Source organism: Pristiophorus japonicus, chromosome 4, assembly GCF_044704955.1.
Source record: "Pristiophorus japonicus isolate sPriJap1 chromosome 4, sPriJap1.hap1, whole genome shotgun sequence".
In the NCBI taxonomy this organism is placed as follows: Eukaryota; Metazoa; Chordata; class Chondrichthyes; family Pristiophoridae; genus Pristiophorus; species Pristiophorus japonicus.
Genome location: NC_091980.1, coordinates 33,843,249 through 33,865,260, shown reverse-complemented (window position 1 = coordinate 33,865,260; position 22,012 = coordinate 33,843,249). Strand labels below are relative to the sequence as shown.

The 22,012-nt window shown below is 43.8% G+C and overlaps 1 protein-coding gene across 3 annotated transcripts in view; it reads right to left on the bottom strand.

The window, feature by feature from the left end:
* hmgxb3 (HMG box domain containing 3) overlaps nucleotides 1-21,663 on the bottom strand; it is a 92,796-nt gene extending 71,133 nt beyond the window's left edge. The window contains exons 1-3 of one of the 3 annotated variants that reach the window (XM_070878092.1): nucleotides 21,559-21,663; nucleotides 11,530-11,680; nucleotides 4,375-4,549 (exon numbers count right to left, since the gene is read on the bottom strand). In XM_070878092.1, the coding sequence (XP_070734193.1) occupies nucleotides 4,375-4,549; nucleotides 11,530-11,678 (324 nt within the window). In that variant the 5' untranslated portion in view covers nucleotides 11,679-11,680; nucleotides 21,559-21,663. Of the gene's footprint in view, nucleotides 1-2,582; nucleotides 2,626-4,374; nucleotides 4,550-11,529; nucleotides 11,681-20,455; nucleotides 20,525-21,558 lie in introns of those variants that run through there. The other 2 variants (XM_070878091.1, XM_070878093.1) reach the window with 2 other exon arrangements.
* Between the last annotated feature and the right edge of the window lie 349 nt (nucleotides 21,664-22,012).

The window sequence follows — 22,012 nt, the reverse complement described above, 5'->3', positions numbered from 1 at the left end:
TTGGTTAAAACCAAAAAGCAACATAAAGAGGCAAAGTTTCCACTTTTTCTGGAAATTATGGATTGTACTAACGTCAATAGCATGTTTGAGAGTGCAATAGATAAGTAATTTTTGGATGCAAATGCGTGCAATACAAACATCAGATTGAGAGGCCCAGATGACATCACACGGAGCGTAAAAGCTAAATAACATTATAGTCATCTCATAGAATGGTTACAGCACAGGTAGTGGCCATTCGGCCTGACTAGCCTGAGTTGGCTCTCTGCAAGAGCACTTCAGCTAATCCTACTACCCTGCCCTTACCCCATAGCCCTGCAATTTTTTTCCCCTTCAGGTACTTATCCAATTAGCCACAATTGAATCTGCCTCCCTTTCAGATCCTAACCACTTGCTGCATCAAAAAATATTTCCTCACGTCGCCTTTGGTTCTTCTGCAATCACCTTAAATCGGAGTCCTCTGGTTTTCGACCCTTCCACCAATGGAAACAGTTTCTCTCTTTCTACTTTGTCTAGATCCCTCATAATTTTGAGCACCTCGCTCAACTTTCTTTGCTCTAAGGAGAATAACCCCAGCTTTTCTAGTCTATCCATGTAACTGAAGTCCCTCATCCCTGGAACCATTCTTGTAAATCTCTTCTGCACTCTGTCCAAGGCCTTCACATCCTTCCTAAAGTGCAGTGCCCAAAATTGGACACAATACTTCAGTTGAGATTCATCATAACTTCCTTACTTTTATACTCGATGCCTCTATTTATGAAGCCCAGGATCCGGTATGTTTTTTTGACTGCTTTCTCAATTTGCCCCGCCACCTTCAACGATTTGTGCACATCTCAACCCGAGATTACAGTCTTGAGAACTCTAGAATTATATTTTCTCTTTAATTAGACAGTTTATTTTAAGGGTAGCTGTATTCAGATTTATCTTTTTGTTGACGGCGTTGTTTTAGTGCATATGGTGTGTTGCTGGTACATGATGACATCAGCACAATGATAAACGATTGAAATAAATCACTGATATTGAATCTAGAAATCATTTTCAGTTATAGATGAATAATATGATCCAGTACATGCTACAATCTCTAAATTAGTGGCTTTGAGCCAAATAATATTTAATTGTTTCAATTAATTCTAAGATCAAGTGATTGAAGATGGGTAGCTGGAGTTATCACAAATCTATGGGCCCAATTTTGGCCATGACTTGCATCAATTTTTTTGGAGCAAGTTGTTTATTTCTGGCCTAAGTTAAAAAATGCCATTTTCCCCAAAATTTTGCTCCAGAGTAAGCCAGTTAGATGATTTTTTTTTAGTTCAGTTTATTTTCCCCAAAAGGGGACGTTCCCAGACACTTATGCCAGTTTTGGACATTTATGCCACTTTGGCCAGCTAAAACTTACTCCAAATTGACTTAGGTCAGCGTATGTGGCCAGCTTTGAAAAACTTTGTGGGCAGTTAAGAAATCGGCACAGGTAGTACATTTAAAGCATCAAGACTTACAAAGCACTAAACAAAGCACAAAAATAAGCATTCAATAATCAAAAAAAAATGTAGAATTTACCAATATTTCGCAAAGATTCCTTGTACCTTTCCCCTGCAGAGAAGAATCCCTTTCTGGACTTTTAAAATGGAAGGAAAAACTTCAGGACATAAATTAATTTAAAGGGGCAGACGAGGCCTGCAAGGGATAAAAAGGGGATGCATTCATGGAGACCTCCACCCCAGTGTTTGGACTCATAGGAAAGGGAATTTAATTTGGAACTCGATGAACATTTTGGTATCCAAGGAAAAATTCTGAGGAAGATACCCAAGAGCTTTACAAGTTTAAGATCTCTAAAGGAGCATGTTGGAAGAGACTGCCAGAATAGAGGGTGGGACTTCACTCAGGAATTGGGTATTCGAGCTAATTCAATTTGTTTGGGAGAATGAGTCAATCGATAACTAACAAGAACTGAGAGACATAAAAATTCGCTCCCTAGTGACAATAAATGCATCAAGAGCTATCAGGCTAATCACCGGAGACCATTAGTGGTATGCATGTGCAAATAGACCTATAGAAATCACGGGCCCAGCCCAACGGCCCAAGAGTTTAAACACTGCTCCAACAATGCCAACAGGTGATTTTCCACATTAACACATCAAAATCAAATTACTGCTGAACGAGCCCGACAAATTCTGACAAAGAAGAGAGCTCAAAACTAATGAGCAGCTCCTTTGAAACAAAGAGCTGGGCCAGATTTGGAGAGAGATAAGGAAGCCTTTTTGGGATATATCTATTCCCAGTTTTACAAGAAAAAGAACACAAGCAGCCGGAGGTGGGGAGTGAAGAAATGGAGTAGTGGAGAAAACTACAAGAAATCATCACGGACCGACCGAGCACGAGGCCCACGAAACGGAAGGTTGTCAGCAACCAAATTGACAACCGGGCCACCACAACCAGCGAAACGACCAACCGAAACCAACTCAGCAAAAACCGAAGAATCGACATTTATTTCCACTCTACAATCTACTTCTGAACAACCAATGGGTGAGAAATTACCAAAAAGGACTAACTAAAACTATTCCTAACCAAAGAAAGTGGGTACTTACCCCATACATCCAAAACGCAACTGACCGTATCAACGGACTCACTCCAACTGAAGACTACGCAGTCCAAAGTCCTCTCCTCCGTCCAGGGTACGGCTTGCCTAGAAGGCCAAGTGTAGCGAACCCCGAAACTGCGATTCACCGGCAACTGTCAAAGGGATTGGTGAGCATAGCCCCTGAACCCCCAGAGCTATAACTTAGTTAGTTAGGGGAATTGGGAGGGGGAGGCTGGGATAACTTGTGTAAATGTATCTGCATTCTCCTCTTTACACCATTTAGAGTTTAAGCTGTATTCTTTTCCCCACAGGCTGTATGTTGACAATTTATTTAATGTGTTGTGCCCCTCAGTATGTATTGGTATTACTATTCTGTGTGTGTTATTAAAGGTGTGCCTTTTACTTCCTTTTAAACACAATAAAGCCATACCTGCTTCCTACCTTGAAACCGATTGTCTGTCCAAGTCTGTCACAGTCCCTTCATAATTCCAGAGTCTAGAACCAAGGGTATGGGAGCGATTTGGAACCGCTCATATAAGGTCAGAAGGGAAAGCTGACCCCCTGAAAACCACCCCTTACAAGAAGGAAGCTGAGGACCTGCACCAAGACTTATAAAGCACTACACAAACAAGACAAGGTAATAGGCATCCATCTATAACAGATCACAGGTAGAGGTCCTACCTTTATGCCAGAATCGAGTTCTTTCCCTTTCCTTTTCCTCCTCCTCCTCCTCCCCCTCCCCATCGAAACTGTCAAGCACAACCATCAATAAATAAAAAATAAAACGGAAGTCCTACCTCGGCCGGTAAACTCAGCGGGCCGGCTGGCCGGTGTGAGAGGCCACTCGGCCAGGTATAGGGTGCGGCGAGATCAGGGCATCCCTTCGGCTGGGGATAGGGGCTGCAAGCATTGGGTCCTGCTCACAGCCCGCTGGGAGGGCAGGAGCATGCACACAGACTTCACCGCACATATGTGCAGCTGCGGGCAGTGCTTTCTGCGCTGGCCTGTTACTCCGCGCCCCACTGCACAATGCACGCCATTGCTGGGACTCTGGGGACTCGGAAGAGCAGCCAGGATGGGGCAACTTTTTTCCGGCACCATTTCCATTGCGCAAAGTCGACGCACTTAAGGTAAGTGCGCCGAAAATAGGTGTTGAGCAAAATTGAGCCCCATATCTGGTATAAAATATGGCTTTTTCAACCTAACACTGCTGCTACAAAGATGGAAAACAAACAAAAAGGCGATTTCCTATACTCAGCAGGCGACTGAATCTGTGTGTTGCTGACCTTGCATTCTACATGCCTCTCGTTTAATATATTTATTGTTTACTGAGCCAAACAATTGTTTCAATTTATTGTAAGTTCAAGTGATTGGTGACTTCAAAGTATACAAATACCCTTAGTCCCCCTCCTTTGATTTTTTACCTTCCCATCTCAATCATATCTCATCCTGCACAAAACCTCCCGTAACCACAGCCACCCCCTCAATCTCATTATCAATTGCGACCACTCCACTACAGAGGTTTTGATCAGTGGCCATTTCCTAGTCTCCTTCTCTTCCCACATTCTCCCACCATCATATCAACTGCTTCATTTGTCCGGAAAAGAGAGCAAAAAATATAAAAAAGGCTAGTTATTCCAGATTACTCTTACACACTTTGTAGTACCACTGGGAGCTGATTGATTGTCCGTCTTCTGAGGAGGAGAGAGGTTTAAGAGGGGATCTTATAAAATAAATTAAGGGCTGAAAAATATTTGAAGCTGCACATCTATCTATTGTAGATAATAAAAAGCTTTTACCGGATCTATTCCTTCTTTTTCCAGCTTTGCCTTTTCAAGGTAAATACTTTTTTCAGCAACGCTGAGCCGCCTCCAGCTTTCACTGATTTTCTTATTTATCTCGGATCGGGGCAAATTAGGAAAGTCTTGTTGCACCTTTAAATGAGTATCATAATAGTACAGTAGATATGCTGGCCTGAAACACACAAAGATATTTTAAAGTACAATCGCATGCAGCTCCCACACAAAGATATCTCGCCATTAACAAAAACATGAGAAGTTTGGAAAAATTGTTCTGTCATTTCAGTGGCAGAATGTCAGATACACCCACGATCAAGTTATCCTACAGGTGAAAGAATTTTGAGACAAAATCAAATTTTAAAAATACTAAATTTAAACCAAAACCAATCAAGAATATAGATGTATTTTTTAAAGAGATTTTCTTTCATGGGTCAAAATGCCTTTTTCTTGACTTGACATCTTGTGATTCTTGGCTTTGTTCCCCCTCTACTTGTAGCAAACTTACCATTGTCTCAATTGAAATTCACTTAATCAGCAGACTAGGGACTGACCCTGGGACTGTTCTGGTTTCTATGGCTCAGCTTCTTACTGGATAGGTTTGCTAAGCCATCAGAAGAGCCACAAGACTTCTAAATAAAGATCAAGTTTTGGTGCCAGGGCAACAAAAAGTTCATATATTAAAATATGATTAGGGTCTTATCTAAATACATGTTCCAAATGGTCAGCTTCAAAAACAATCTACATAAGAACATAAGAATTAGGAACAGGAGTAGGCCATCTAGCCCCTCGAGCCTGCTCCGCCATTCAACAAGATCATAGCTGATCTGGTCGTGGACTCAGCTCCACTTACCCGCCCGCTCCCCATAACCCTTAATTCCCTTATTGGTTAAAAATCTATCTATCTATCTGTGATTTGAATACATTTAATCAGCTAGCCTCAACTGCTTCCTTGGGCAGAGAATTCCACAGATTCACAACCCTCTGGGAGAAGAAATTCCCTCTCAACTCGGTTTTAAATTGGCTCCCCATATTTTAAGGCTGTGCTCCCTAGTTCTGGTCTCCCTGACCAGTGGAAACAACCTCTCTGCCTCTATCTTGTCTATCCCTTTCATTATTTTAAATGTTTCTATAAGATCTCCCCTCATCCTTCTGAACTCCAACGAGTAAAGACCCAGTCTACTCAATCTATCATCATAAGGTAACCCCCTCATCTCCGGAATCAGCCTAGTGAATCATCTCTGTATCCCCTCCAAAGCTAGTATATCCTTCCTTAAGTAAGGTGACCAAAACTGCACGCAGTGCTCCAGGTGCGGCCTCACCAATACCCTGTACAGTTGCAGCAGGACCTCCCTGCTTTTGTACTCCATCCCTCTCGCAATGAAGGCCAACATTCCATTCGCCTTCCTGATTACGTGCTGCACCTGCAAACTAACTTCATGCACAAGGACCCCCAGGTCCCTCTGCACCGCAGCATGTTGTAATTTCTCCCCATTCAAATAACATTCCCTTTTACTGTATTTCCCCCCCCCCCCCCCCAAGATGGGTGACCTCACATTTTCCGACATTGTATTCCATCTGCCAAACCTTAGCCCATTCGCTTAACCTATCTAAATCTCTTTGCAGCCTCTCTGTGTCCTCTACACAACCTGCTTTCCCACTAATCTTTGTGTCATCTGCAAATTTTGTTACACTACACTCTGTCCCCTCTTCCAGGTCATCTATGTGTATTGTAAACAGTTGTGGTCCCAGCACCGATCCCTGTGGCACACCACTAACCACCGATTTCCAACCTGAAAAGGACCCATTTATTCTGACTCTCTGCTTTCTGTTAGTTAGCCAATTCTCTATCCATGCTAATACATTTCCTCTGACTCCGTGTACCTTTATCTTCTGCACTAACCTTTTGTGTGGCACCTTATCGAATGCCTTTTGGAAATCTAAATACACCACATCCATCGGTACACCTCTATCCACCATGCTCGTTATATCCTCAAAGAATTCCAGTAAATTAGTTAAACATGATTTCCCCTTCATGAATCCATGTTGCGTCTGCTTGATTGCACTATTCCTATCTAGATGTCCCGCTATTTCTTCCTTAATGATAGCTTCAAGCATTTTCCCCACTACAGATGTTAAACTAATCAGCCTATAGTTACCTGCCTTTTGACTGCCCCATTTTTTTTTTTTAAAAACAGAGGCGTTACATTAGCTGATTTCCAATCCGCTGGTACCTCTCCAGAGTCCAGAGAATTTTGGTAGATTATAACGAATGCATCTGCTATAACTTCCGCCATCTCTTTTAATACCCTGGGATGCATTTCATCAGGACCAGGGGACTTGTCTACCTCGAGTCCCATTAGCCTGTCCAACACTACCCCCTTAGTGATAGTGATTATCTGAAGGTCCTCCCTTCCCACATTCCCGTGACCAGCAATTTTTGGCATGGTTTTTGTGTCTTCCACTGTGAAGACCGAAGCAAAATAATTGTTTAAGGTCTCAGCCATTTCCACATTTCCCATTATTAAATCTCCCTTCTCATCTTCTAAGGGACCAACATTTACTTTAGTCACTCTTTTCCGTTTTATATATCGGTAAAAGCTTTTACTATCTGTTTTTATGTTTTGCGCAAGTTTACTTTCGGAATCTATCTTTCCTTTCTTTATTGCTTTTTTAATCATTCGTCGTTTAAAATTTTCCCAATCTTCTAGTTTCCCACTAACCTTGGCCACCTTATACGCATTGGCTTTTAATTTGATACTCTCCTTTATTTCCTTGGTTATCCACAGCTGGTTTTCCCTTCTCTTACCGCCCTTCTTTTTCACTGGAATATATTTTTGTTGAGCACTATGAAAGAGCTCCTTAAAAGTCCTCCACTGTTCCTCAATTGTGCCACCATTTAGTCTGTGTTTCCAGTCTACTTTGCCCTCATCCCACTGTAGTCCCCTTTGTTTAAGCATAGTACGCTCGTTTGAGACACTACTTCCTCACCCTCAATCTGTATTACAAATTCAACCATACTGTGATCACTTATTCCGAGAAGATCTTTTACTGGGAGATCGTTTATTATTCCTGTCTCATTACACAGGACCAGATCTAAGATAGCTTGCTCCCTTGTAGGTTCTGTAACATACTGTTCTAAGAAACAATCCCGTAGGCATTCTATGAATTCCTCCTCAAGGCTACCCAGTGCGATTTGATTTGACCAATCGATATGTAGGTTAAAATCCCCCATGATTACTGCCGTTCCTTTTTCACATGCCTCCATTATTCCCTTGATTATTGTCCGCCCCACCGTGAAGTTATTATTTGGGGGCCTATAAACTACGCCCACCAGTGACTTTTTCCCCTTACTATCTCTAATCTCCACCCACAATAATTCAACATTTTGTTCATTAGAGCCAATATCATCTCTCACAACTGCCCTGATATCATCCTTTATTAACAGAGCTACCCCACCTCCTTTCCCTTCTTGTCTATCTTTCTGAATTGTCAGATATCCCTGTATGTTTAATTCCCAGTCTTGGCCACCCTGCAACCACGTTTTTGTAATGGCCACCAAATCATACCCATTTGTAGTGATTTGTGCCGTCAACTCATTTACTTTATTTCGAATGCTGCGTGCGTTTAGGTAGAGTGTTTTAATACTGGTTTTTAAACCATGATTTTTAGTTTTGACCCCTTCTGCAGCCCCTTTATATTCATACATATTGTCCCTTCCTATCACCTTGTGGTTTACACTTACCCCAGTGCTACTCTGCTCTGTTGCCTCCTGCCTTTTGCATTCTTTCTTGGGGTCCTGTACAGTGGCCCTTTTTGTTTTTTGCCTTGGGTTTCTCTGCCCTCCACTTTTACTCATCTCCTTTCTGTCTTTTGCTTCTGTCTCCATTTTGTTTCCATCTATCTTCCTGCATTGGTTCCCATCCCCCTGCCATATTAGTTTAACTCCTCCCCAACAGCACAAACAAACACTCCCCCTCGGACATTGGTTCCGGTCCTGCCCTGCCCAGGTGCAGACCGTCCGGTTTGTACTGGTCCTACCTCCCCCAGAACCGGTTCCAATGCCCCAGGAATTTGAATCCCTCCCTGCTGCACCACTGCTCAAGCCACATATTCAGTTGAGCTATCCTGCGATTCCTAGCAAGTGGCACTGGTAGCAATCCCGAGATTACTACTTTTGAGGTCCTACGTTTTAATTTAGCTCCTAGCTCCTTAAATTTGTTTTGTAGGACCTCATCCCTTTTTTTAAACCTATATCGTTGGTACCAATGGGCACCACGACAACTGGATGTTCACCCTCCTTTTTCAGAATGTCCTGCACCCGCTCCGAGACATCCTTGACCCTTGCACCAGGGAGGCAACATACCTTCCTGGAGTCTCGGTCGCGGCCGCAGAAACGTCTATCTATTCCCCTTACAATTGAATCCCCTATCACTATCGCTCTCCCACTCTTTTTCCTGCCCTCCTGTGCAGCAGAGCCAGCCATGGTGCCATGAACTTGGCTGCTGCTGCCCTCCCCTGATGAGTCATCCCCCTCAACAGTACTCAAAGCGGTGTATCTGTTTTGCAGGGGGATGACCACAGGGGACCCCTGCACTACCTTCCTTGCACTGCTCTTCCTGCTGGTCTTCCATTCCCTATCTGGCTGTGGACCCTTCACCTGTGGTAAGACCAACTCGCTACACGTGCTACTCACGTCATTCTCAGCATCGTGGATGCTCCAGGGTGAATCCACCCTCAGCTCCAATTCCGCAACGCGGACAGTCAGGAGCTGGAGGCGGATACACTTCCCGCACGCGTAGTCGTCAGGGACACCGGAAGTGTCCCCGAGTTCCCACATGGTACAGGAGGAGCATATCACTTGACTATCAAATCAAAAAGCACTTTAAAATTCTACATGCATTCCTATTTCTTCAAACAGAAGTTTGTGAATCATAGAATTTTACAACATAGGATTAAGCCATTCAGTCCACCATGCCTGTGCACTCAGTCCCATTCCTCTGCCTTTCCCCCCATATACTTTTATGTTTCAAATGTTTATCCATTTCCCCTTAAAAGGTTATTATTGATTCCATTTTCATCAATGTTCCACATCTGAACAATATAAAAAAACATTTGCCTAACCTCTCCCTTTTTTCATTTGACTTATCACTGGTGAAAATAGCTATTTTCCTCCAATAGTAAAATCCTTCATACTTAAGAACACTTCGATCAGATCTCCCCTTAACCTTATCTGTCTTAATGATAAGATCCACTGTTTCCAAAGTCTAATAATTAGCGCTCCTCATCCTAGGCATCATCTTAATGAGTCTCTTTTGCACCTTCTCCAGGGCCTTGACATCCTTCCTAAAATAAGACAGATTTAAACTAGCCTAAATGATTTGTATAGGTTTAGCATTGCCTCTTTGCTGTTATATTTTATATGGCTAGGATCACATATGCTTCTACTTTTACAGCCCATCAAGCTGTCTTTCCACTTTTGAAGTTTTGCCTTGGCTCGTCTACTCTTTTTAAAGTTTTGCCTTTAGTGTATATTTCCTCTTACAATTTGGGTGGAAGACTATCACTTCACATTTCTACTCAAGACAATGTTGTGTCTGGGAACTGCACAGATGATTAACTTCAGTAAAGTAAGGAATGACTTTCAAAAAAATAATCCACTGTACAATTAAGCAGTTTATAGCGATCACAGATTCAGAAAGAGTTTTTTTTTTAAATTGAACTATTTTCATTCCTGCTTTTAAACTATATGAAATGTTTCATTTCTATGCTATGGAACATATTCCAGATTGATCACATCCATTACATCCCAAGTGGGAAGTGTAAATATTTCCCAGAGCTTTGCAAGTTCAGACCAAACTTGGCAGCACCACACTCAACAGTGTCCTTGGATAGTCTGCCAGTACCATGACTGCATACAGAATGTTTCTCTGAAAGTCACAAATCAAAGTTTTAAAACATGGAACATAAGAATTAGGAGCAGTAGGCGGCCATTCGGTCCCTTGAGCCTACTCCACCATTCCATAAGATCATGGCTGATCTTCTACCTCAACTCCACTTTCCTGCACTATCCCCATATCCCTTGATTCTCTTAATATTCAAAAATCTAATATACTCAACGACTGAGCCTCCACAGCCCTCTATGGTAGAGAATTCCAAAGATTCTACAGTTTTAGAGTGAGGCTGCCTCCATTCAGACCATCACATCTATGTCAGCTCTCTGCAAGAACTATCCACCTACTCCCATTCTTCTGCCTTTTCCCATTAATTTTTTATTTTTCAAAATTTATCCACGTCTCTTTTAGAAGCTACTATGAATTCTGCTCCCACTAGTTTCTGCTAGAGCATTCCATGTTATAACAACGCTCTGTGTAGAAACAAAATTCTCCTAACCTCTCATTTTGATTTTGACAATCCTTACATTTAAGTTACAGACTCTAGTTACTCAAAATTCCTCATAATTTTGAAGAACTCATCAGATCCCCACCTGACTCTGTTCCAGTGAAGATTGCCCCAGGTCACCTAGTCTCTCCTCGTAACTCAAGCATTTCATCCCTGATACAATTTTCATTTGCTTCTCCATGGCCTTGACATCCTTCTGAAAGTAGGGCATCAAAAGCTAGATAATATCCTAATTGTGGCCCAATTTTGTTTAGGTTTAGCATTATCTCGGATTAGAATGATTTCTACATCAATCTAAATTTCAATACCATGTTCAGTGTTAAGCAACATTAAAATGGGTGGAAGGTATACCCGTATAGGACAACAGGAGCCTTAATGTTTAAATGGATCAAACTGAAGTTAACTGTGTTTGGAACTAGGCTGGCACTGAACTAAAGCAAATCTCTGATGTTGGCATTGCTATATGGCAGCAATGACATTGAAAAGAGAAAGCTTCACATGTTAAAGTTAATCTATGGAGAGCGTTGTGCACATCTTTAAAGAATCCTACCCATTCAGGTAATCACATTAACAGAATTCTAAGTGCAGAGAGTCCTGCACAGAATATCTGCTCCTAGACTGCCTCTAATCAACAGATATAACCCATTAAACACAGGAACAGGATGACAGACACATCACCAGTAGACAGAACTAAAATATTTAGGATGAGATGTCAGATGAATAGTACCTTTTGGATGATAAAGAATTCAAATTTACCTGGGCTTTTTGCCTTTTTTACCTCCATCCTCACTTTGATCTTTCCATTTCTTTTTCTTTTTAGGTGGAAAGCTTTTTGTGCTGCTGTAACAGCCTTCGATTTCTTCTGTTACCAGTGTTATCTCTGCTCCATCATATGGGGCATCCATTCCTTAAGATAAAGATACAAAATATTAAGAAACATTTGCTCTAAACTAAATTGCAGCCATATGTAACCTATTGAATAACAGTACACACTTTTTAAAGTTTGACACAATCAAGAATGGCAAACTGCAAATGGAATGTTAAACAATTAGGATCTGAACTTCAATGTGTTATAGGCTCCAACTCAAACAAAACATTATTTTATCTACCACACAGACATTGTCTTTGTACTTAATTTTAAAAAGTGACGGCGTATTTTCAATATAGTTACATTCAATGCTCTTTTAATAAAAGAACTTCAAGAATTCCTGATGAGCGATGTTGTAAACGGCCGTCTCGCTCTTTCTGCTTCATTGCTTTAAAAGTCAAAGTATGCATTCATTCAGTTATAGTAAAGGCAGGATCGGGTCTTTTATTTAAACATTCATACTAAACAAACCAAGTGTGAAAGTTACTGAGATACTTCACAAAGGCAGCTTGCTTCGATTTCCGTGGCTGCTTGTGACACACCTTCTGAGATTCCAGTGTGTAGTGTCTAATGTCAAACTCTCATCTTTAGACTGAAAAAGCCTTTGAACTCTTATTTCTTTGCATAGTACATTTAGACAATTAACATGCAGATGATGTAGAATTGTCCTGAAATCACGGCTAACTGATTTCTGAATTACTATTCTGAACTGCTAACTGAGTTACCAGATCGTTTCCTTGCATAGTAACAAATGGTACATTCAAGATAATTAACATACAGATGATGTGAATTACTATGCACAAACCAGGTGATCAACATGCATAGATAGTATCGATGATATACAAATAATTAACGTACAGATGTCATCAAATCTTATCATTTAGTCATGAATTACTATTATTCCCACCGTAGCAAGGTACTCATATTTAACATCGTTTAGTTCCAAGGTACTCAAATATTTAACATCCAGACAATGACCAGTTACTCACTTAAATGGCAGAAAGGCACCACATTGTCTAACACTAACAAGGAAACCCTCAAAGCCTCCCTGGTAAAGTGCGACATCACCACTGACATCTGGGAGTCCCTGGCCGAAGACCACCCTAGGTGGAGAAAATGCATCCGGGAGGGCGTTGAGCTCTTTGAATCTCAACGCCGTGAGCACGAAGAGGTCAGGCGCAGGCAGCGTAAGGAGTGTGGCAAATCAGTCCCACCCACCCCTTCCTCGACGAATGTCTGTCCCACCTGTGACAGAGTCTGTGGCTCTCGCATTGGACTGTTCAACCACCAAAGGACTCACTTTAGGAGTGGAAGCAAGTCTTCCTCGATTCCGAGAGACAGCCTATGATGATGATGTCGAACAGTCTCTTTCGATCCAAACTTCCTGTTTTTTTTTTAATCCAAACTTCAATCTTCCTGTTTTCTTAATCCAAACTTCAGACCATGTGCTGAAGCAAAGAGTTTAGAAATGCGGGACTGTGCTCCCACAAGTGACATTTGCAAATTAATGTGATTTATTCAATGTTGCCTGCCAGTTTTGGTCTCCAAACTCAAAGTTTCTTAACTAATATCAGCTCTAGGACTCAGCAACAAGGAACTTGAGTGTCCAGTGAGATTGGCACATTTTTGATCATGCATGCCTATCAACGGGCAATCAGAGTATGAAAGCTTCAGCATTAACTGTACACAGTGGGGCCTCGATATCTTTCTATCAGTGTTACTTGACAAACTAGGGGTAAAGTAGATTGAATATGGTACATTAGTGCATGGATCAGGTATACAGAAGTAAAATCCTTGTTGTGTGAAGCACCCATAAGCTTTTCCAAATAACCCTTAATTTGAGAATTATTTTAAGAGGCAGCACATTGGTGTAAAAGTTCAGTAGTTCACGATGTGTTAAGGTATGGCCTCCTTAAACAGTGCCATACCATCGTGAAAAGTGAAAACTCAATATTCCTGGTACAACTGAAACTTTCGACACAAGTTTTATATGGATTGTGCCCAGTAAATATCTGCTGAATAAATGATGATGACAATTCCATGGTATTTGAGCACTATTCCTCTCTCTTCCCTACCAACAGACTAGTACATTCATTTCATCATATCTGTGTAGGGGAAAAATTAAAATGTCATTTGTGTCTCTCTTTTTCCTTTTGCCACCATTTTTTTTGTCAGTTTCCTTTTCAGGACCATTATCATAGAGAACTCAACAATCCAGTGATTGGTTTTGAATCTGTAGGCTTCTGGGTTGAATGTGAGGGGCGGGGGGGAGAAAGGCATAAAGGCAAAGGGATTGGAGGTGACAGAAAATCTAGTTGAGCCAAGAATAATAGTGCACTTATAATATTTGAAGCAGAGTAACAGAACATATACGATACTGAAACACAATATGGGTGCCTCATTCTGGCATTTCAGATGACGATCACCACCAGATGATCTGTTTTCGTGTGTTGGTTGAGGAATAAATATTGGCCCGGTCACTAATGCAAACTCCTCTGCTCTTCAAACAGCATCATGGGATCTTTTACTTCCACATGAAAGGGGAGACAGCCACGGTTTAACGTCTCATCAGAAAGACGTCACCTCCGATAGTACAACATTCCCTCAGTACTGCACTGAAGTGCCTGTCTGGCTTATGTGCTCAAGTCTCTGGAGTACAACTTAAACCCACAACCTTACGATTCAGATGCGAGAGCACTACCACTAAGGTAGATAGAATAACCAGCCTTACATTTGTTTTAGTCAGAAGGTCATGGGCTCAAGCCCCACTCTAGAGACTTGATCACATAGGTTAGGTTGACATTTCAATGCAGGAACTCATTAGAGGTGCCTTTTTCAGATGAATGTTAAAGCGAAGCCCCTTCACAACTAACAGTAAAAAATCCAGTGGCACGATTCAAAGAGCAGGGGATTTCCCCCAGTGTCCTGGTCAATATTTATTCCTCAACCAAACACCAGAAAAACAGATGATCTGGTCATTTATTTCATTGCTATTTGTGGAAGCTTGATATGTGTAAATTAGCTGCTTTGCGTCCTACATTACAACAGTGACTACTTCCACTGTACATTGGCTGCAAAGTGCTTTGGAATGTCCAAAGGTCATGAAACGTGCTATATGAATGCAAGTTCTTTCTTTCTAATCTATTGATGTGGGGAAAAGAATCGGAGAAAGGTAGCAGCACCCTTTTTCTCATCTGGAGTAAATCACTTGCCAAGATTCCACTGGAATATACTATAGAACATTATAACAGAGAATTGGTGGGGAGGGGAAAAGATTACCTCACATAAGTCTCTGCATTTGTACAAAATAGAACTGGAGAGACTAGAGTGATAAATGCTTAATGGTAGACAACCTTTGGTACGATGAAGCGATTGTCTCTGAATCTTGATAGAGGAGATAGTCAACAAAGCATTGTGCAGGAGACAAGAAAAAGGCCATTTCACCTACAATATTTTACCCTCACTTCATTAGCAGATTCTCTTACAAAAGACCTTTATGGTTAACTATTGTATTGTGCTGTTCCATATGCACAATACTCCTTTCTTTAATCTGAATACAAGTAACCAACATACATATCAGTAAAAGCTCAAATTGTGATTTGTTCTTCTGCCATGCTGAGTTGATTGACAATGTACAAAGTCCAATACACAGATTATTGCAACTGGACAAATTTGCAATGGTAGAATATGTCAAAGGTACAGCTTCCAGTTTATTGGCGGGGTGGGGGGGGCTGGGCAGGGGAAAGAGGAAGGAATGAGACAAGGTCCTCTCACAGGAAATGCTGCGATACCATTTTAAAACCCAAATTGCAACAGTAATTATACAGATTGAACCTCCCTTATCCAGTACCTTCCCGACCAAATCAACATGAACAAATTGAAGCCCTTCCTCGCTGCTGACTCCCGCAATCGCTGGCCTGACCTTGCGATTTCTCTGCCACACTCCCAGCCCCAAGCCTGCCAGCCCCGATATCCCCTTGCTCAGTACCTGTACCATCCAATTTAACGTGATCTCCCGTCGTCCGGCAAAATCCCTTATCTGACACAGGGCTGGTCCCAAGAGTGCTGGATGAGAGAGGTTCAACCTGTATAGGCCTTTGTTACTTCTAGACTTGACTATTCCAATGCACTCCTGGCCAGCCTCCCTAGTTCTATCCTCCATAAACTTGAGGTAATCCAAAACTCTGCAGTCCTTGACCTAACTCGTCACCCCTTGACCTAACTCGTCACCCCTCACCCCTGTGCTCGCTGACCTACATTGTCACCTAGTTAAGCAACGTCTCTATCTTAAAATTCTCATCCTTGTTTTCAAATCCCTCCATGGCCACGCCCCTCCCTATCTCTGTCGTCTCCTCCAGCTCTACAATCCCCCAAGGTCTCTGTGCTCTGCAAATTCTGACCTCTTGAACAGCTCCGACCGTGCCTTCAGCGGCCTACATCCCAAGCTCTGGAATTCCCTCCCTAAACCTCTCCGGCTCTCTACTTATCTTTTCTCCTTTAAGATGCTCCTTAAAACCTACCTCTTCGACCAAACTTTTGGTCATCTGCCCCAACATCTGCTTATCTGGCTCAGTGCCAAATTTTGCTTTTGATAACACTCCTGAAGTGCCTTGCAATGTTTTATTACATCAAAAGGTGCTATATAAATGCAAGTTGTAATTGTTGCAATCAATTGTATACAAGATTTTTTAATCCTCCCTGGCTACAGGAATTGTGCCAGAGGATTGGAGAACTGCTAACATTATACCATTGTTCAAAAAAGGAGAAAGGGATAAACCGAGCAATTATAGGCCAGTTAGTTCAACCTCATTGGTGGGCAAATTACTAGAATCAATTCTGAGGGAGAGTATAAACCTTAATTTAGAAAGACACAGATTAATCAAGGACAGTCAGCATGGATTTGTTATGGGAAGGTCATGTCTGACTAACTTGATTGAGTTATTTGAGGAGGTAACAAGAAGGGTCGATGAGGGCAGTGCTTTTTATGTACTTTACATAGATTTTAGCAAAGCTTTTGACAAGTTCCCATATGGTAGGCTGATCAAAAATGTTAAAGCCCATGGAATCCAAGGGAGAATGGCAAACTGGATCAAAAATTGACTCAGTGGCAGGAAGCAAAGGGTAATGGTTAAGGGCAATTGTGACTGCAAGGTACAGGGCTCAGTCCCTTACTTTTTGTAGTATATATATTAATGATTTAGACTTAAATCTAGGGGGCGTGATAAATAAATTTGCAGATAATACAAAAATTGGCCGTGTGGTTGACAATGAGGAGGAAAGCTCTAGACTGCAGGAAGATATCGATGAACTGGTCAGTTGGACAGGAAAGTGGCGAATGGAATTCAATCTGGAAAAGTGTGAGGTAATGCATTTGGGGAGGGGCAACAAGGCAAGGGAATACACAATAAATGGGAGCATACTGAGAGGTGTGGAGGAACAGAGGGACCTTGGAGTTTATATCTACAGATCCTTAAAGATAGGACAGGTCGATAAGGTAGTTAAAAAGGCATACAGAATGCTTTCCTGTATTAGCCAAGGCATAGAATACAAGAGCAGGGAAGTTATGCTAGAACTGTATACAACACTAGTTTTAGGCCACAGCTGGAGTACTGCGTGCAGTTCTGGTCACATTACAGGAAGGATGTGATTGCACTAGAAAGGGTGCAGAGGAGATTTATGAGGATGTTGTCAGGACTGGAAAACTTTAGCTATGAGGAAAGATTGATGAGGCTGGGGTTGTTTTCATAGAAACAGAAAATAGGTGCAGGAGTAGGCCATTCGGCCCTTCGAGCCTGCACCACCATTCAATAAGATCATAGCTGATCATTCCCTCAGTATCCCTTTCCTGCTTTCTCTCCATACCCCTTGATCCCTTTAGCATAAGGGCCATATCTAACTCCCTCTTGAATATATCCAATGAACTGGCATCAACAACTCTCTGCGGTAGGGAATTCCACAGGTTAACAACTCTGAGTGAAGAAGTTTCTCCTCATCTCAGTCCTAAATGGCCTACCCCTTATCCTTAGACTATGTCCCCTGGTTCTGGACTTCCCCAACATCGGGAACATTCTACCCGCATCTAAACTGTCCCGTCCCATCAGAATCTTGTATGTTTCTATGAGATCCCCTCTCATCCTTCTAAACTCCAATGTATAAAGGCCCAGTTGATCTAGTCTCGCCTCATATGTCAGTCCAGCCATCCCGAGAATCAGTCTGGTGAAACTTCACTGCACTCCCTCAATAGCAAGAACGTCCTTCCTCAGATTAGGAGACCAAAACAGAACATAATATTCCAGGTGAGGCCTCACCAAGGCCCTATACAACTGCAGTAAGACCTCCCTACTCCTATACTCAAATCCCCTAGCTATGAGGGCCAACATACCATTTGCCTTCTTCACCGCCTGCTGTACCTGTATGCCAACTTTCAATGACTGATGAACCATGACACCCAGGTCGCGTTGCACCTCCTCTTTTCCTAATCTGCTGCCATTCTTGGAACAGAGGCGGCTGAGGGGAGATTTAATTGAGGTGTATAAAATTATGAGGGGCGTTGATAAGAGTGAATAGGAGGGACCTTAGCAGAGGGGTCAGTAAGCAGGGGGCATAGATTTAAAGTAGTTGGTAGAAGGATTAGAGGGGAGATGAGGAAGCATTTCTTCACCCAGATGGTGGCATCTGGAACTCACTGTCTGAAAGGGTGGTACAGGCAGAAACCTTAATCACATTAAAAATGTACTTGGATGTGCACTTAAAGAACTGTAATCTACAGGGCTACAAACCTCGTGCTGGAAGATGGAATTAGGCTGGGTAACTCTTTTCAACCGGCACGGACACAATGGGTCGAATGGTCTCCTGTGTCGTTTTTTTCTATGATTCTATGAAGATAACTAGGAACATAGGGCCCAAGTTTCCACACGATAAAAAACGGGCGCCCCTCCGAGCTGGGCGCCTGTTTTTCACGCCTAAAACGGCGCCTTAAAAAAAAAAAACGCACTATTCTCGAGCGCCTTGCAGCTCCATGTCTGCCTGGCGCGGCGTGTAGGGGGCGGAGCCTACCACTCGCGCCGATTTTGTAGGTGGGAGGGGGCGGATACCATTTAAATTAGTTTTTTTTCCTGCCGGCAACCCTGCGCGTGCGCATTGGAGCGTTCGCGCACGCGCAGTGCGAAGGAAACATTGGCACTCGGCCATTTTTGTAGTTCTTTGTAGCTGTTTAATTTTTGAACATTTTTTAATAAAAGCACATTGCCATCAGCACAGAGAAGGCTGCAGGAAGCAATGGCTGCTCAACTTCTCAGGCTTCCTGCAGCCTTCTCACTGTCTCCTTCCCGCCCACCGTCTGGAACGGCTTCCTCCCCCCCCCGCCGCTGCTTTCGGTCGATCGGTCCCACACTCCTGCCCGCCGTCTGGAATGGCTTCCTCCCCCCCCCCCCCCCCCCCCCTGCGGTCGGTCGGTCGGTCCCGCACTCCCTCCCGCCGTCGGGAACGGCTTCCTCCTCCCCCTCCCCCCCCCTGCGGTCGGTCGGTCGGTCCCGCACTCCCTCCCGCCGTCGGGAACGGCTTCCTCCTCCCCCTCTGCCGTCAGGAACGAACGAACGAACTTGTGAGGCTGGCTGAAGCACTTTCACACAGGTAGGAAGATGGTTTATTTAATCTTTTCTTTGCTTATAAATGTTTATTCAGGTTGGATTTATTTGTATAATATTTGTAGAAATATAAATAAGGATTTATTATAGAATTTAATGACTTCCCTTCCCCCCCCCGCACCACCTCGTTCTGGACGCCTAATTTTTTAATGTGTAGAACAGGTTTTTTCAGTTCTACAAAAATCTTCGCTTGCTCCATTCTAAGTTAGTTTGGAGTACGTTTTCACTGTGCAAACTTTGAAATCAGGCATCAGTGGCCGGGCACGCCCCCTTTTGAAGAAAAAATTCTGTTCCAAAGTAGAACTGTTCTACCTGACTAGAACTGCAGGAAAAAAAATGTGGAGAATTGCGATTTCTAAGATCGTTCGTTCTCCACCAGTTGCTCCTAAGAATCAGGCGCAAATCATGTGGAAACTTGGGCCCATAGAGTGTATTTTCTACCTCTAGATTCCACAGAATCACAGATGTTTACAGCACAAAAAAATACTATTCCCTCTCTTACTTATACTCCAAAAACTTCTCCTCTAACCCACCTGCCCCTCCCTCCCCTCACATTATAAAGGACTTTAAATTTATGTCTCCTCATCATTGTCCAAAGTATAACATTGGAATCCCAGCAGACAAGGGAAGAAACTGTATTTGTATAACACATCCCACATCCTCAGGGCATCTCCACCTATTTTACCACCAATTAATGACTGCAAGTTTGGTTCAAAGTAATGATGGTCCAAGACCGGGAGAATACCCTGCTGGCCATTATCACCTTGCTGTTTGGTGTGGACATCACCATAACCCAGGTTGGTGATTGGAGCGTGGGAAGGTACAGCAGGAGCAGTGAGGTCGGACGCAGGAGCGGCGAGAGATTGCAGTGCGATGTGATCAGGGCCCAGGAGAGGCTCGAGTTTGGGGCCCAGGAGAGGCTCGAGTTTGGGGCCCAGGAGAGGCTTGAGTTTGGGGCCCAGGAGAGGCGTGGGCCCAGGGGCAGCACGGGCCAGCCAACACTACGATACGTGTGCGCATTTGTTCCGTGCAGCAGAGCTGGTCTCCAGTCGTCTCGGTTAACCCTTGCCACTGGACCAAGACCAATCTCTGTCAAGCCCGCTTGGTGGCTGGAGTGCAAAAGCGAGCACACATTAAAAAAAAAAATCCACGCACAGGCATCTTTCACCTTTCGATATGCAGTTCGCGACCTGGAATATTAGGTCCTTCATTAAAACACCTGTGGGCTCATTGAACACATCTCTTTTTGGTGTGGAAGCAAGTCATCCTCGATTCGAGGGATCGCCTAAGAAGCAGCTGTTTGAGATAGCTTGCTGTGAGCAAATTGGATGCCAAGAGTGACTACACTTCAAAAAGTATTTCATTAGCTGTAAAGCACTTTGGGACATCCGGTGGTCGTGAAAGACGCTATGATGATAATATAAATGCAATTTGTTTTTTATGTCCATGTTGCAACTTGTGGAGCTGCTCCCTCAGGGTCCCAAACACTGAGGCCATTTCTCGTGTCCTCAGGCACTGGAGATCTCCTGTCGGATGTCACGCCCCAAGGACGATCCCTTTCACCTCACCCCGCCGAGGTGTGCCCTTCCTCCTCCCCCCTTCTCCTCTCCCTCCCTCTCCTCTCCTCTCCTCTCCCCCTTCTCCTCTCCCCTCCCTCTCCTCTCCCCTCCCTTCTCCTCCCCTCCCTTCTCCTCTCCTCCCTTTCCTCCCCCCTCCTTCCCTTCTCCTCCCCCCCTTCTCCTCTCCCCTTTCCCCCCTTCTCCTCTCTCTCCCCTTTCCCCCCTTCTCCTCTCTCTCCCCTTTCCCCCCTTCTCCTCTCTCTCCCCTTTCCCCCCTTCTCCTCTCCCTCCTTCTCCTCTCCCTCCCCCTTCTCCTCTTCCTCCCCCTTCTCCTCTTCCTCCCCCTTCTCCTCTCCCCTTCTCTTCTCCTCTCCCCTCCTCCTCCTCCTCTTCCCCCCCCCTTCTCCTCTCCCCTTCTCTTCTCCTCTCCCCTTTTCCCCCCTTCCCCTCCTCCTCCTCCTCCTCCCTCCCGGCTCCCGCAAAGCCCGGGCTCTCTGCTGCTCACATACTCACAAACACACCGCCTGACGGCCAATGAGCTGCAGCCTTATTGTCCTGTGTCTCCGCGAACTCTGCCCACACTGAGGGAGGGGAGAAGGAGGAGGGGATTCCCGCAAATTTAGCGCCTCCGCGCCGCACAAATTCCAGTCGCGCATTAAAGCTAAAAGAACGGGCGCCGCACACGCGCCTCTGCCGCTACTGTTGGCCTTACCGTGGCTGCCGTTCACGATTTTGTATTCCAGTTCCGCACCTTTCTGGGTCCCCCAAAAAACAAAATGGCGCCGTTGCTACGTTGAGGTTCTCCAATCCGATCGCATCGTCAATTTGCCTTTGGCGGAAGCCAGCCTATCAGAGCAGCCGTATTAAGCACGTGGATTCACGCCGTGAGGACTGCAGGATGCCGGTCTGTGGGCGCCGAGCCGGCGACGCCTGCGCAGTACTGACTGTAGCTGGGCTGAAGCCGCTCGATCGCCATGTTGGTAATGGAAAGTGCAGCAACAACTGCCCTCTAAACATAAGCGAACCTCCAAAGTCTGACTTTTATGTACTGCTTCAAAATGAATAGATCCACAGGTTTAAATCACTTTGCTGTGGTCACTGCTCACAATTATCATTCCCGTGATATTCAGCACAGGTCACCAACTGCTTGCGTGCATTTGGCTCGC